Source organism: Gracilinanus agilis, chromosome 2 (assembly GCF_016433145.1).
Source record: "Gracilinanus agilis isolate LMUSP501 chromosome 2, AgileGrace, whole genome shotgun sequence".
NCBI lineage: Eukaryota > Metazoa > Chordata > Mammalia > Didelphimorphia > Didelphidae > Gracilinanus > Gracilinanus agilis.
This window is the reverse complement of record NC_058131.1, coordinates 573,166,857-573,183,243: the sequence shown is the minus strand read 5'-3', so window position 1 is coordinate 573,183,243 and position 16,387 is coordinate 573,166,857. Positions and strand designations below refer to the sequence as shown.

At 44.5% G+C, this 16,387-nt stretch overlaps 1 protein-coding gene across 1 annotated transcript in view; it reads right to left on the bottom strand.

The window, feature by feature from the left end:
• Window positions 1–16,387, bottom strand: part of IGDCC3 (immunoglobulin superfamily DCC subclass member 3) — a 72,324-nt gene that overhangs the window by 16,436 nt on the left and 39,501 nt on the right. Inside the window, exons 3-6 of the mRNA XM_044660117.1 lie at window positions 3,801–3,945; window positions 2,632–2,762; window positions 714–891; window positions 306–634 (exon numbers count right to left, since the gene is read on the bottom strand). Coding sequence (XP_044516052.1) covers window positions 306–634; window positions 714–891; window positions 2,632–2,762; window positions 3,801–3,945 — 783 coding nt within the window. The remainder of the gene's footprint in view (window positions 1–305; window positions 635–713; window positions 892–2,631; window positions 2,763–3,800; window positions 3,946–16,387) is intronic.

Sequence of the window (16,387 nt, the reverse complement as noted above, 5' to 3'; positions counted from 1 at the left end):
CAGTCATAATACACATGGACAGCTCCCCATTCAGCCCCTGAAGTGGTGAAATTTACTCTATTATCCATCCCCCCACCCCAGTTACCAATTACTCGGCTGCTACAATGTGGCACAGTCTCCTTCATGAATACCTCCCCCTCCCCCATCTTTCCCCCTTTCTCAGGGATGGTGGTGGCCCACGGTCACCCTTTCTTCCCTCTCCCCTTCAGGAGCTCCAGAATTCAGGCAGTGGGGCTGGGGAGAGCGAATCCTGGCGGAGGCGGGAGTGGGAGGCCACCAGGGACTGGGAAGCTGGGGCTAGACACTGGAGGGGGCTGCCGAGGATTCCGAGCGGGGCTGAGAAGCGAGGATGATAGTCCCACAGAGATTGAAAAACGGTGGCGAGGGTAAAGGAGCAAGGCCGGAGAACAGGGCTAGAGAGGGAGGAAAGCCCGCCCCGTCCTCGGCCCCCAGTAGCCCCAGCACCAAGCGAGCTCCGAGCTCCGAGCTCCAGCGATCAGACACTGCCCCTTTGAGGCAGGCACGGTAGGGGGCGGGGCCAAGGCTGGCCCGAGGACCTTTGGTCCGGGAGCCAGAGGATCCAATGGCCAGCCCGGCCAGCCACATCCCATCATACAGGATCAGGTTACTGACCCTCCACCCAGAAAGAGCTCAGAGCTCACAGAGAACAAATGAGATCTCGAGTCTCCATGTAACTGGGTAAAACCAGGCACTCCCGGGTTTCGGGGATGGCTGTGGGAGAATGGGGCTCACCAAGGCGGCTCCAAGACACGATGGGGCGGGGGTTGCCTGTGGCAACACACTCCAACACAGCCGTCTGGTGCACAGTCAGGGTCAGGTTCTCAGGCCCCACGAGAATTGTCGGTTCCTTGTAGGCACCGGAGCCGGAGCCTGGGAAGGGGAAAACACCACCATGTCCGTCCTGAATTAGCTAAGAGCCACAGTGGGCGTCACACCAGCCGCAGAACCCCATTCTGTGTCACTCAGCATGCCCAGGCAACACGGGAAGGGGTGAAACAAAGCTCTCCAGACAGGAACATGGGGAGGAACCGGGCTCTGCAACCTGGAACACAAGACTCATCCCACAGTCTAGAACTCAGGGAAAATTGAACCACCAACCATCGGAATTGTCTCAGAATGAACTCGCCAATCTTCCTCCCCTTGGAAATAAGACCTCAGTTCAGACAGCTGAATGACAGAGAAGATAATTAGGTTGAGTAATCATCCCCCCTACCCAAAACCCCTGATATTCCCCCCTCCTCCCCGCCCCCCCCCCGCCCCCGCCCCCAGGTCCCAGAGGCTACACTGAATTTAGGGAAATCTAGAGCATTCCAAGGATATTCTGAAGGTTTGGGCATCTCTTGGGTGAGTCCAGGATGACCCAAAGCTTGGTTCCAAAGTCACTTCAATCTATCTACTCCTCTTTAAAAAAAAAAAAAATTCTTCTTTTCTGTCTGAGTAACAACTCAGAGATAAAGTAACAACTCTAGGAAATGTCGGAGGCCATTTTTGAACCCAGGACCTCAGACTACAAACCTGGCACTCTATCCATTGATCTACCTAGCTGTTCCATTTTATCTCTTCCTATAGTCCTAGGTTCGTAAAGCACTTTACATATGTTATTTCACTTTGCCCCCACAACAATCCCACATGGTAGCTGTTATTATTATTCCCATTGTACAGATGAGGAACCTAAGACCCAGAAAGGTAAACTAGAACCACACAGTAAGTACCTGAGGCAGGATTTGAAGTCAGGTCTTCCTGACTCCACGTCAAATACTCTATTCACTCCATCACTTTATATGCTCAAGTTTTAGTTAGTTGCCTTTAAAGCTATCATTGTTGTAGCACCCCACTGGGTCTAGCTAGAGTAGAAACTCTCTGAGAGTAGGGAAGATTCAGGGGTCTCCCATAGCAAGTAGGGCAACACCCTTGATAAGAAGGGGCTCATTTCATGCCTATTACCTAAAAGCAATAGTTATCAAATCTTTGGATCCTCTTTCACATTTAAAAAAAATCATTGAGGACCCTTTTGTTTCTCTGAGTTATATCTATCAATATTAATTGTATTAGAAATGAAAAGGACTTATTATTATGAAGACAGTTTTGACCCTGAGGACCCCTGAAAGTGTCTTAGGGACCACCAGGAGTCCCCAGACCACATTTTGAGAACCACTGAATTAGAAGATAATAGCAGCAAATAAATTCATGAATGAGAGGAAGTAAGGAATAGTCAATATGAGGGTCATCTCAGCAGAGAAGCTGGGGACTACTACATCCAAGTTGTCAGGAAGATAACTGGATTGGATGTTTTTGCTTAATGATTTTTCTTTGTTTTAAGGGAAGATTCAATTGGCGGATGGAAGTAGCTTGGTATATATTTTTTAACGACTGTGATGTAAAAAGGTCCCCATAAGATTTTTCTAAAAAAAAAACAACAAAAAAAAAAACCAACCCAAGATGTTAATTAGAGTTGTAGCTATTAAAATTCTAATAATCATCATAATTAATAGGAGGGTAGTTGGTGAGATGGGATTAGGGTAATTATCCAGGGGCGATGGGAATCATTGATGAGGGCAAGGGGAAGTAATTAGTCAGAGAAAAGAGGAGGGGCAGGTGGGACTCTCTCACCTGACACGGTAAGACTGGCTCCCCGGCTGACTCGGACACTGGCGATATTGGAGGCCACGCAGTGAAAGATGCCGCTGTCCTCGGCCCGAAGCCCAGTGATCTGCAGGACACCCTTGGGCAGCAGAGTGTACCTATCAGAGTCAGGGACAGTCCATTGGAGTCATAGATGCAGTCACAGGAGGAAGTCAACCTCAACCTCAACCACAACCACAGCCACAACAGCTGTAGTCTAGATCCAAGACCAACCGCAGCATTTTACAACTCAAGGAAGTCAGAGAGGAAAAGACCTCATATATGCATGTAGAGTCAGATTGGGACTCTTGGCTAAAGTTCCACCATTAGTAAGTAGCAGAATCAGGATATAAACCTTTTTCTCTTTACTATAAATTCAGCACTCATTCCAATACACCCCATTACCTCTTACATTTTTTCTTTCTTTTTTTAAACTCTTACTTTCTGTCTCAGTAACAAATCTAAGACCGAAGGTCAAGGATTAGTCAAATGGGGTCGAGTGACTTGTCCATGGTCACACAGTTAGGCCATATTTGAACCCAGGTCTTCCTTACTCCAAGCCTGGGACTCTATCCAATGTGCTACCTAGATGCTCCACCTTTATTTAATGATTATTTACTTGCTTCTTATTAGTATGGAAAGATGAGTCCTTGGGAAATAACAGTGATATTTTAAAAGGACATCAACCAAACATTTTATTTTTTTAATTTTTTAAAATATTTTTCCATGGTTACATGATTCATTTTCTCTCCCTCCCTGCTCCCAGAGCTACCAAGCATTTCCACTGCAGCCAAACATTTTACAAAAGAAATCTCTAGCTAAAAGGATCCATAGATATTTAGTCCACTCTACCCGCTCCCCATTTTATAAAGAAACAGCATCCCAGACAAATAAGTGGTCCCCTAGTTAACAGCAGAGCCAGGACTGGAAGCCCGGTTTCCTAGCTCCCTGGTCGATGCTGATTTCATTACAACTCAATCTTGTACACAGTAACATTTACAAATAGACTCTGTGCAGAGGGCTACACAGTCACCTCAAAGGACAAACATCAGCACAGATTGCTATTCTCACAGCCATTAATGCCTCCAACAGCTGCAGATGACCACCATCCATTTGTACCTTCATGTGTCTCTTTCCACACGTGGCGGCTCACTCACCTGTCATTCCTTGTATCAATGGGGATATGGTTCTTCTCCCACAAGATAAGGGGCTTGGGCAGCCCATGGATCTGGCACTGGAATCTGGCCACTCCACCCTCCTCACCCACCGTGGCCTGTGGATGCACATGAAAGTCCGACATGGCTGGCAAGAGAGAAGAGGAGAAAGAATGGAAATTGGGATCAGGAAGAACATCAAGAATTTGACTCAGAGAGGGCCATGGGAAGAGCTCTGGGGTAACATCCCTCCAGATACCACATCATTCATTCCTGGTTGCAGCTGTGGAATTTAAAAGTGTATGAAAAGAAAAATGAAGGGGGGGGCACAAAAAAGGGAATATTGCAAAACTACACAAAGAATAAGAATGTCTTCAAAGAAGAGATCAGAGAAGATATTTTCCTCACTCTTTTGCAGAGGTGGGAGATCTATGGATGTGAAGTACTGTATGTATTTTCAGATTGTGTGTGTGTGTGTGTGTGTGTATGTATTGATTGGCTTCTATTGATTTTTCACTCTTCTTTCTTTTCCTTAGAAATCCTTTGCACTTTGATAGATCTCTTGGAGAGAAAGAAGGAAGGCTTTTACAAGGGGGAAATTTAAGGGGTATAAAAACAAAAGACATTGAATAGCCTGTCAATTATGTGTATTGTTGTCTCTCCGGCTAGAATGTAAGGTCCCTGAGGACAAGCCGATTTCATTCTTGTCTTTGTATCCCCAGTGCCTGGCAGATAGTAGTCAATTAATAAATGCTTGTGGATTGATCGATTGGTTGGCTGGTTGGACAACTCACACCATCCTTTTATCTGTATTGAGATTGTACCTCTGAATCTTGGAGTGTGGGTTTCCACACCTTCAACTCAATTCAAGCTCCTCCCAATTCCAGTTACTTTTGTGCCTAGAAATACTATCAGTCTCTACACTGTGGCTCAAATGTCATGGACTTCTCTACTAGCAGCAACGCAATGATCCAGGACAATTCTGAGGGACTTATGAGAAAGAACACTAACCACATCCAGAGAAAGAACTGTGGGAGCAGAAAGACAACTGCTTCATCACATGGGTCAATGGGGATGTGATTGGAGATGTAGACTCTAAAGGATCAACCTAGTGCAAATAGTAATAATATGGAAATAGGTTTTGAACAATGATACATGTAAAGCCCAGTGGAATTGTTCATTGGCTACGGGAGGGGGGAGGAAAAGAACATGAATCATGTAACCATGAAAAAATATTCTAAATTAAATAAAAATTTAAAAATTAAAAATAAAAAAAAAAGAAATACTATCAGTCCTTCATGCCCACCTCTATGTCTATGAAGTCTTCCTTCATTCTTACCTCCCCACAATTGAAAAAAAAAAAGGGACAATAGGACTTGGAACTCAAGGACTCCAGATCCAACTCGAAACTTCTCAACCTATGGTGCCTGGATAGATTTCAAGGGGTCAGTGAATCAGATGTGGGGCAGGGAATGCATCTTTATCTCAACATAACTGCTTTCTCTTCTGTACTCTGCATTTAATTTTATGCATTTAGCATTTTGGGGGGGGGGAGGATCCATAGATTTCAGTAGACTGCCAAAGGGGTCCCCGACACAAAAAATGTTAAGAATGCTGAGCTGGTACTCAGAGGAATGAAGGAGCTCAGCCAAGATCCTACAGGTAGTAGTATAAGGATTTGAACCTCTGCCATCCGACTCCAAATTCAGCACTCATTCCTATACACCACAATGCCTCTTGCTTTCCTCGATTGTTCTCTACACTGATCATGGGCAAAAGCCGGACCCCAGAGCCTCTTTCTTCCAACTCAATCTTGTTTCCCTCTAAGTAGATGTTAACCCTGTCCATCCCTCCAGTCCTGGGAGCATCCCTTCCCCACTCCACTTTCTCCAGTCTCCTGTAGTATAGCCTCAGTTCTGGAACTGGGGCCTCACCCCAATGAGCCTCTTTCTTAGAGCCAGGAAGGAGGATTGGGATTTAATCATCGAAGTGACAGACAAGTGGATGGTAAGGATTCTCAGACCCACCAATCTACATTTCAATGTGTCATAAATATTCAGAACTCTCTCTCCACCTCCACCCCCACCACCTTTAGGGGCTCTAAATTAACCCCTTGAACTCTGGGTCTGGGGGAATGTGTAGAGGGTTGGCTGACCGGCCCCCTTCTCCCCCCAAAAAAAATTCTGGCCGATGCTTTAGTCTTTTTAAATTGTATCCTATCTCACACAAAGCCACTGGGAGGCGAGGGGCGGGGGGAGGTGGCCAAGAGGCTGCAACAGCTTCAGGGTCTCTATTTCATTAATATCCATTTTGCTTCAAGTGCCGTGAGCCCAACTCACCATCTGTCCTCCCAGGCAGCCGGGCCCCCCTCCTTTCTGCCTCAGGCACTCCATCAACAGGGACAGTTGTTTCCCCCTCCCCTAAGGTCCCTCTTCCCCCCTCCCTTGTTCCCCTCAGTTAGGGAGAAGAAGGAAAGCTTGGGAAGGTCCAAAGCCTTGGACTGTCTGGTATCAACTCTAGTGCTCACCTCCCAAGGCTACCTGCTCTGCCCTGGCCCCTCACCTGCCCCCTGGCCCTCACCTTTGGCCTTTGCTGAGAGCAGAGGCTGCCCCAGGATCATAGATTTAAGGTTCACCGAGTCCAATCCCCCATTAAAAAAATCTTACCTTCTGCCTTAGAATGAATTGTTTCCAAGACAGAAAAGCAGTAAGGGCTTACATTCTACTAATGGTCCCCCTACTAGTCACATTTTTTTTAAACCATTACCTTTCATCTTAGAATCAATACTGTGTATTGGTTCTAAGGCAGAAGAGTGGTAAGGGCTAAGCAGTGATCGTTAGTTAATTAAGAGACTTGCCCAGGATCACACAGCTAGGAAGTATCTGAGTTCAAATTTGAACCCAGGACCTCCCTGTCTCCAGACCTGGTTCTCAATTCATTGAGCCACCCAGCTGTCCCTACCATTCAGATGTAGCTCAATATCCAAAAGCACTGAAAATCTTTTATACCCATTCCTCTTCTCCCAGGGCCTCCCGAGTGTCTGTGAGCCCAAACACACACCCCTCCAGGAACATTTGTATACAAGCAGCCAGTGGTGTGCTGTTAATGTTATTAACACTTCCTCTTGTTTTCTTAAGTTTAAATGGTCAACAAGAGATTGGATCAGGCCCTGCTTTGTAGCATTTGCTCATTTTAGGGATGGAGAGGTAATATCTATGGATGTGTTGGCATACATACACCTATTCATTCATACATATATATGAATTATGTTTATTTTTTATATTTATTTATTAAATATTTATGTAGATATTTTGCCTATTCCTACATAATTTGTATCTAATTTTTATTATTTATTGTTATTATGTTATTATATATTACAATTCCTTTTAATTTTTTATTTATTTTATTATTACTTATTCTTTTGTTATCTATCTATATATTATTATCTTATGTTGTGATATGTGTATGTAGAGATGCATGAGATTTAGAACTGAGAAAGACCCTAAAAAGGTCAACTAATCCAACTCTCCCATTTTACTGAATAGGAAACTGAGGTCCAAAGTAATGTGCCTAAGATCACATAGGCAAAAATGGGATTCAAAGCCAAATCCCACTGACTCAAAAACTAGTGCTTTTCCCACTAGACCAAGTTTTTATGCATGAGGAGTTGGTGTCCTCTAGTAGAAAACAAAACAAAACAAAAACTAGACCTGGGTTCAAGTCTTATCTGTCCCTCCCACCAGCTCCATAACACTGACCAAATCATTTTACCTCTCTATGCCTTGATTTTCCCTTCTGAAAAATGGGGATAATAATAATTCCATTCCTCTAATGGTTTTTGTGTACCCTCAGGACAGCCAATTTGGGATTCAGGGCATGATGACCAAGTCTGGCTCCGAGAAGCCCCCGGTTTAGTTGCTTTGGGGGGCAGGAAAATCAGTTAGGTATCTCCTCCTCTACACTAAGTCCTTCAGTCAGTGGGAGGAGGTAAGAGAAGGAAAATATTCATTCAATTAGCCAAACTAGATTGTCCATGGCCCCAAAGAAGAGAGATATAAGAAAGCCCTTCAGTCCTTCCCTCTCTACTCCTTTGCCAGAGAGTAGGGGAATCTGTAGGCATCCAACATCACACATAACTTCAGATTTTTTCCCATGTATCGATCAGTTTTTCTGAAATGTTGTTCTTTTTTTAAAAATCTTTTGTTATAAGGGAAATAGTTCTCTGGGAAGGAACTGAAAGAGACACAGGGAAATCTTGGTGCTATAAAAACAAAAGGTATTAATAAAATATATTCTTAAAAAGATGAAACTAGATTTCATACACACACATACTTTTACCATAATCTTAAGAGATTTCCTGTTCATCTACCCAGATCATCTCCTGCCTGAGGCTGGAAGCACAAGATGGCACCAGGAGGATGCTAAAGTGAATCCTATCCAGTCATTGGATGTCTCTTCCCCTTACAAAAATGGATGTCCACTGCTTCTTATTCTTTGCTCCATAGAGGCTCACGGTGCTTCTTCCCTGGGCACAGAATCTGACCCTAGCCCCACAAGAAAATATATTTTCTAGGTTTGTGTCACAGTCTATAACTAAGGTGGACGCCACCAGCCCTTTCCTTCATCACATCATCAAAGCATACATACGGATAGCCTAGAAGGCTTTGGCTTCGACCACTTGGGAAAGCACATGAAATTGAGAAAAGGAGAGAAAATGAGGAGCTTTTCCACTGAATTCCAGATCAAACCAGCAGTGGGAGACTTCCTGGGTGTCCCCAGTCTGGGCCTCCATCCCCAAACCCTAACCTCTACAACAAAGGGTCTTCCTCTTTTGTATCATGGATTTGTACTTCAGAACAACGTTTTTGAGCAAATGAAAAAAACCCAACAACAATAACAACACTAAATTTCTATCAGAGTTTAGTGAAAAATAAATATGTAATTTTTTCCCATCCAAGTGAACAGACTCCCTGAAATCTATCCATGGACCCCTGACCCCAGGTTAAGAACGCTGCTCTGGAGAAACAGTGAAACTTCCTAGCTCCCACCTCCCTAAGAGTGAGGACCAGATGTGGCCCCAGGGCCCTGCTTTACCCAAGGAGCTAGGAGGGAGGGGGTGCAGCATGGACCCAGGGGGGGTTAGGGGAGGGGGGGGAGAGCCCTTTCTCCCCTCCATACTCCAGCTGGCGAGGAGCCTGTGCTGCCTCTACCCCAGGGACCCTGGGGAAAAACTAATGCAGTTGCCTCCTCATTAAAGGGCTTAATCCTTTTGTGTTTCCCTCCTCCTCCTCCCTAGAGACTTAGCAGCTAAAGGCAAAGCTGAATTGTTACTGAAGGGAAAGGGCTGGTGGAAGGATAAGGCTGAGAGAGAGTGGATTTGGTCTTGGGGAGCATTGGAGATGGAGCCAATGGAGCCCCAACTAGCACTGATGCCCTTAAAGCTTCCCCCAGCCCCCAGCCTCCCCCACTCCTGCTGCTCTGAGTCTTAGAGCTCATTAGAAACAGAATTTTGGAATCACAGAATGTTAGAACTGGAAGGGATTTTAGAAATGGTCCGATCTGATGTCTCAGTTGGAGGTAAAATGACCTGTCTAGAGTCACAAGACTACTTAGTGTCTCTGAAACCCTGAAACAGGCCTCCTGCTCCAACTGAGCCCCTCAAGGATAGCCCCTCAGTTTGCTGTTTTTTGTCTCCTCAGAATTTAATCAATGCTTGTTGATTGCTTCATGTCCAAAAATTCCTTGAATTGCCACCAAATATATTTATGTGTGTGTACATATATGTGCTCGTGCTTATATATAAAATATTAAAGTGAATATATGCTTATTTATGCATATATAATATGAAATTGTGTATATAATATATAGCATTATATACACAGTAATATAGAATATTTAATAGTAAATATATAAAGAAAATATATAGTGTTCTTTTTTTTACTAATTACATATAATAACAAAAATAATTAAATAAACTAATTACATGTACTAAATTTCCACATAAGTTTTTAGAAAATATATTTTTCAAGTAAGGCTTTTGTCTCCCCCACTCCCATCTTATTCCCGTCAATAGGGGCAGAGGTTGGACCGTGTGTCATTTCATGGGGCTCAGGGATTCCTGATGAATGGATTATATTTACTGAGGGCACCTCACAGGCTTAGCGGGTTGCCCAGGGCATTGAGAGATTACCTAATTTGCTCAGGGTCACACAGCTGCCAGGTAGCAGAGATTCCCTTAGCTCCAAAAGTTTAATTTTTTTTTTTTATCTGCCACATCATGCTGTCTCTCTCAGATTTACTTCAATGTCCTGAAAAAAATACCCTGCTCCACCAGAGAGCAATATACATCTCGGGTGGTGACCGCCATGACATTTTGGGCATGCAACGCATGTTCAGCTGTGCAAAGAAAGCTTCCTCCCAGAAGACCCTCGCAGCTTGAACCAACACCAGCCCTCCAAGGTGATGTAATTCAGCGTGGGGTGGGAATTCAGAGAAGTGGAAGCAATGCGTCTGAAGCCGTCACCAACCCCTCCCCCAATTCACCCTGGTTCCAGCTAACAAGAGAGGTGTTTATTAGTGCACAGCTCTGCAGGTGACGTGTGGGCTCCGGAGACTAGCTTCCATCTGCCTGGGGAAATGGTTCTTCTCCCTATGGGGGAGCACCACCTGTGGGGAAACTGACTGACCATCCTCTGTCCCTCTGCATAGGGTTAGTGAATGAGGCAATTACTCTGGGCTACTTGTCTGCAAAATAAAAAAAGGAAATCCCTTCCAAGTCTAAATCTATGCTCCTCAACTCTCGTTCTAACATCCTCATTTAATTTTATATATATACATATATATACACATATATATGTGTGTGTGTATATATATAACTTACATGTTTGTATATACTCATATAACTTAAATGTTTATGTATCCAGATATGCACATACATATATAAATAAACATTCAAGTTATAGATACATGCACGTATGATGTAAATATATTAATATGTATTTGTATAATGGAATGTATTATATATTATATAATAAATTAATATAAATATTATATCTATATATCAGTGATGGTAAACCTTTTAGAGACTAAGTGCCCAAATTGCAACCCTCATGCTGCATGTGAGCCACCCCCTTACCCCAGACAGGGGAGGGAGGAAGTGCTCCCACTGGGCTGCTGGGAAGAGGGATGGGTGATGTGAAAAATGTCCTCAGGCGTAGGGGGTGGTGGAGAGCAGCCCCCCTCTGGCACATATGCCATAGGTTTACCAACACAGATATATATATTTATTATATTATATATTGCTATACATAATCATTTAGAACTATATTATATCATTATTTACATGTTATATATTTGTGTTATATATTTTTAATGTTATATATAGTTTATATCTAATAATATGCATTTTTTGACTGGTATTTTTGTTTCCCTTGTCTATCCTCATGAACATTCCCTTATAACAAGGATTTAAAAGGAAAGAGTAGGGGAAAGCCTTTCCTAACTAAATAACATATCAGTCAAATCTGACAGTATATGCCATGTTCAGCACCTATTACCCCCAATCTCTAAAAAAAAGGGAGGGAGAGAGGTACATTTTTCTCATCTCTGTACCTTCATTTTATGAAGACAGAAGCTTGGTGACACTAGGGAGATATTCCCACAGGACTACATGGTGACTCAAGACCTGAAAGCTGGATTTTAGAACCCAGGAGCAAGGAACACTTTGAAAAGACAGGAAAAGCTCACCTTCCTCCCAATCTGGTGCCCAGTTGTACAAGAACTTCTAGGTTCCATACCCTGGGCCGAAACAGATTAGCTAATGGGCTAATGGTCAGCCACCTTTAGGGGCACATAACTCACTTCCCCAATACACATACACATTCCTTGGGGAACCTATTCACAGAAATATAGCCCATCATTAGGGGCACACAACTCACTTCCCACACACACAGACACACAGACACATGCATCCCTTGGGGAACCGTTTCACAGAAATACAGCCCATTATTAGGGGCACACAGCCTACTTCCCCAACACACACACACACACACACACACACACACACACACACACACACACACCCTTAGGGAACCTATTCACAGAAATACAGCCCATCATTAGGGACATACAATCCACTTCTCCCACACACACACATCCTTTATTAAGGAACCTATTCATAGAACAGCCCTTCTTCACCTGCCCTCTTCAATCAGTGACTAATAGTAGAAAGTAGCCAGAGGATCTGGATTCAAATATTGCCTCTTAGCTTAAACAAGTCATTTCACTTCTGTGAAACTCAGTTTCCTCATTTGTAAAAGGAAGGAGTTGGACTAAATGGCCTCTGAGGTCCCTTTCAGCTAGATGGGTGATCCAAAGTCATGGGACTAGTGCTGCTCTGGGGCTAGGATCATAGGAAGTTTTCCTGAATCCTCCCCTCAGAATTGAATGCCTGAGGATGGACATTGGTCAACGAAGTGTATGGATCAGAAAAACTGGCAGGATGGAGGCCCTCAGGGAGGAGGAAGAAAGAAAAATTTACCCGCAATAAGTCTAGAGATAAAACTTCCCCACATTCCTCCCTGCCTTTCTGGTCACTGGACTCCAAACTTCATGGCAAGGATCAGGGGAGGGGGAGGAGGGGGCCAGCTTTAGAGGGAGGCAATCCAAAGGAGGAGGAAGGAAGCAAAAATGGTAGGGCAGGAAATGACTCCCCAATACCCTCTATAAATCACCCTAGGGGGGAGGAGGGTCTACTGGGAGGCCAAAGGCAGCTAAAAGGAAGGGAGGGCTTTCCTCTGGGGCCACTGGACTTGGCTTATGTCTTGCCTGGTCCTGATTAGAGAGGATGAGGAAGAGGGCAAGAGGAGATTCTCTAGGAATTAAGAGGCAGGGGAAGAAGCAAGGAGGGGGAATGGTATATAGAACATAGAGTACTGGTGAAATCAAGCTGCCCAATTAATATTCTGGAATTTGGGCCTCCTGAGCCTGAAGAAAGACCTTCTTCAGCAATGAGAAGATCAGCCACCAAAGTGCCCTGCTATGGACTCCTGATAATACAGGTTTATTATTATTATCTGGAATTCAGAGCCACAAAGGTCAAAAATCAGTAACTCCTTCCCCTCCCCCTAATATCACCCAGATGTGCTTAAAAGCCCAAATAGAAGATGACGAGCCTGAGACAAACCCTTGTCCCACAGCCTCCCACCAAAAGGGTCCTCCATATTTAAAATATTTTACCAAGATCTCCCTTAGCAGATTCATTTGTAACAGAAGGGCTTGATGCTAACATAAAATATTTTCATATTCTCTCTCTTCTCTTTCAGAGACAGAGCATGTAGTTATAAATCCTGCTTCTGATATGGCAATCAATCAATAAACATTCACTAAATGCCTACTGTGTGCCGGGCACTGTGCCGAGGGCTAAGGACACCAGAAGAAGCAAAAGTCAGCAGTTGCCCTCGAAGAACTCATAATCTAATAGAGGAGACCACACACAAAGAAGGATGTACGAAGCAAGCTATACATAGAACAAAAAGGAAATAGTTAATGGAGGGAAGGCCATAGAATTAAGATGGGTGGGGAAAGCTTCCAGGAGGAAGCCAAGGCATGACCACAGGCTCATCATTTAACCCTTTTCTGCCTCAGTTTCCTGTTCTATAAAATGAGGGGGCTAAATAATCTTGAAAGTCTCTTCTATCATTAAATCTGTGATTTCCCTCAGTCTCCAAAAAAGCTAGGACTCACAAATCCAGACTCCCAGACTCTCTCTAACCCTATCCCCACTCCTCCATTACTGACCAGGAAGACCTCAATTTTCAGACTTTGTCTCTATACTCATTTCTTTCTCCTGCCAATTTTTTTTTAACCCTTACCTTCTATCTTAAAATGAATACTAAGTATTAGTTCCAAGACAGAAAAGGAGTAAGGGGTCCAGGGTCACACAGTTAGGAAATGCCCATAGTCACATTTGAACCCAGGACCTCCCAACTTTATGTGTGTGCACTTAGTGTGCACTGAACCACCAGCAAACTTTAAAAAATTAATGCCCTTTGTTAGAATTAATGCCTTCAACACAGACACATCAAACCTTCCCTTGGAACAATGAAAAACAACTCAGCAAAACCAGCCCTCTGACTATGTATATAATGCTAAATACCCATGGTCCCTCACTTTTCTACAGAGAAGAGGTGCCTGTTTCATGCTGTTTTCCTGAACCAAGATTTTTCATTGAAACTCTTCTGAATTCATCTAGCTTTTAATGTCTTGCATTACTTTTATTTTTGTTTAAACCTTTACCCTCCATCTTAGAATCAATACTATGTATTAGTTGCAAGGCAGAAATGTGGTGAAGAGAGGGGAGGGAGAGAAAATGAATCATGTAGCCATGGGAAAATATTCTAAATAAATAAAAAAGAAACGTGGGAAAGGCTAGGCAATGTGGATTAAGTGACTTGCCCAGGGTCACGCAGCTAGGAAGTATCTGAGGCTAGATTTGAACCCAGGATCTCCCCTCTCTAGGCCTGGCTCTCTATCCACTGAGCCACCATCGAGCTACACCCCCACCCCTTGCATTATTTTTCAACAGCATTCATTTTTTTTAAACCCTTGTATTTCAGTGTATTGTCTCATAGGTGGAAGATTGGTAAGGGTGGGCAATGGGGGTCAAGTGACTTGCCCAGGGTCACACAGCTGGGAAGTGTCTGAGGTCAGATTTGAACCTAGGACCTCCTGTCTCTAGGCCTGACTCTCATTCCACTGAGCTACCCAGCTGCCCCAACAGCATTCATTTTTAATCAGCTCTACAAGAATATCAGCTAGAGCGTGACTTAGGAGATCACCGTATCCAACTTCTTGATTTCAGATTAAAAAACAAAACAAAACTGGGGTCCCATTTAAATTAAGGGACTGGTCCAACCATTACCAGGCTAGGACATGGTAGAGGCTCCTGCCTTCCTGTCCCTTCTTCTAGGAGGACTTCCATGATAGAATCTGTAGCATCTACACAGATGATTGGGAATGGGGAGGAGGAGAGGGAAACGCACCCATTATAAATCAAAGTCAACCCAGCAACTGAGCCTCGCCAGCTTCTTACTTCTTTGGTATGGGGCCTTTTAAGAGGCCCCAATAAACATACTGTTCATAGGCAGAAGCCAGGCCTAGTAATTGGGGCCTTGATTTCTCCAGTAAAATGTTTACAAAGCCCATAAACTCATGCCTTTATTGGTCCTGGCTCATTCACTAGATTGCAAGTAGCTCTCCGAGGTGTAATTAAAGCACCTGCTGTTGCCCACCATCTAATTCTACTCTCCAGCCCCAGGCCCCTGCTAGAGACCTCCAGCATCAGGGGCATCAGGTGCTGGGCTGCTGCCCCCCATCATCCCCCCAAAGGACCTTCTCACATCTCTGCTGTGGGCCTCACCTTTCAGTGTGCCCTCCCCACGGGCAACTTGGAGCTTGGCAACACCATGGGAAAGCAGGCTCCCCGGGAATGATTCTCCCCATCTGACAGAGGAAAAAACTGGGGCTCTGGAGAGATTCTGGGACTTGCTCAAGGAAACCTTGAAAGTTATCAGCAGAGTGGATGGCGGTTTTCTCTGTCCTGAACTCAAACTTGGCCACACAGTGATGGCCTCTCCAATCTCCCCACCGGCTGTGTCAAAGAACACTGGCCCTAATTAAGGGGCAATTCCCACCTGACCTAACTGGGGAGAGCATGGAAAGTTAGGGGATGGGGTGAAGAATCTTCTATTTTTTTCCTTCCCTTGAACCTTACCCCACCAAAAAAAATAATAAAATGAAGGCCCCATTCTACATTCTAACCCCTAAATAGGAGCTCTGAGGGGAGGCATGCTATGGTTGGGGGGGAGTAACTGGTAGGGGTTGGAGATTCTCTGGATTTACAAATAGAATAAAAGAATCACAACAGGCCCCACTCAGCCTGGCTCAAAGGAATGATTTATTTATGTGGGGCCTTTGCCTGGATGACCCTGCCCTGGGGAGCCTCTGAATTCTCTTTGTCTGGCCCTGGGCCTCCTCACCTCCCACTCTCAGGCTCAAGCCCCTGAATCCTGCCCCCCCTCTCATCAGCTCCCACCCCCTCCCCAATCCCTGGGCCCCATTTCTTACACAAAAGCCAACTTTGTCTTTAAAGTGAGCAGCCATAAATCCACACTTCTTCTGTCCTCTGCCTCCTAAAACAGGGAGCAGAAGGGGAGGGGGGAAGCGGGAAGGGAAGGAAGGTGCTCTGTTGGAGAAAGGCAGCTTCATGGGCTGCCCATTGGCCGGGCCAGGGTGAGGGAGGCAGGTTGCCTCATGGCCTAATCTTGGATTTAGATGGATGGCAAAAATGTATGTGACAGCTATAGGGGGCGACACCTATGGGGTTCTGTGTCTGGTTCCTTGCTAGATTTTTTTATAATAGCCTCCAATCTTGGGCCTTTCCCCAGCACCACAATAACTCACCTTTCTAGAGGGCCTTCAAGTTTTCAAAGTTCTTTGCCCAATATTAATAATATGGAAGTAGGTCTTGATAGATGACACATGTAAAACCCAGTGGAATTGCTCATTGGCTATGGGAGTGGGGTGGGAGG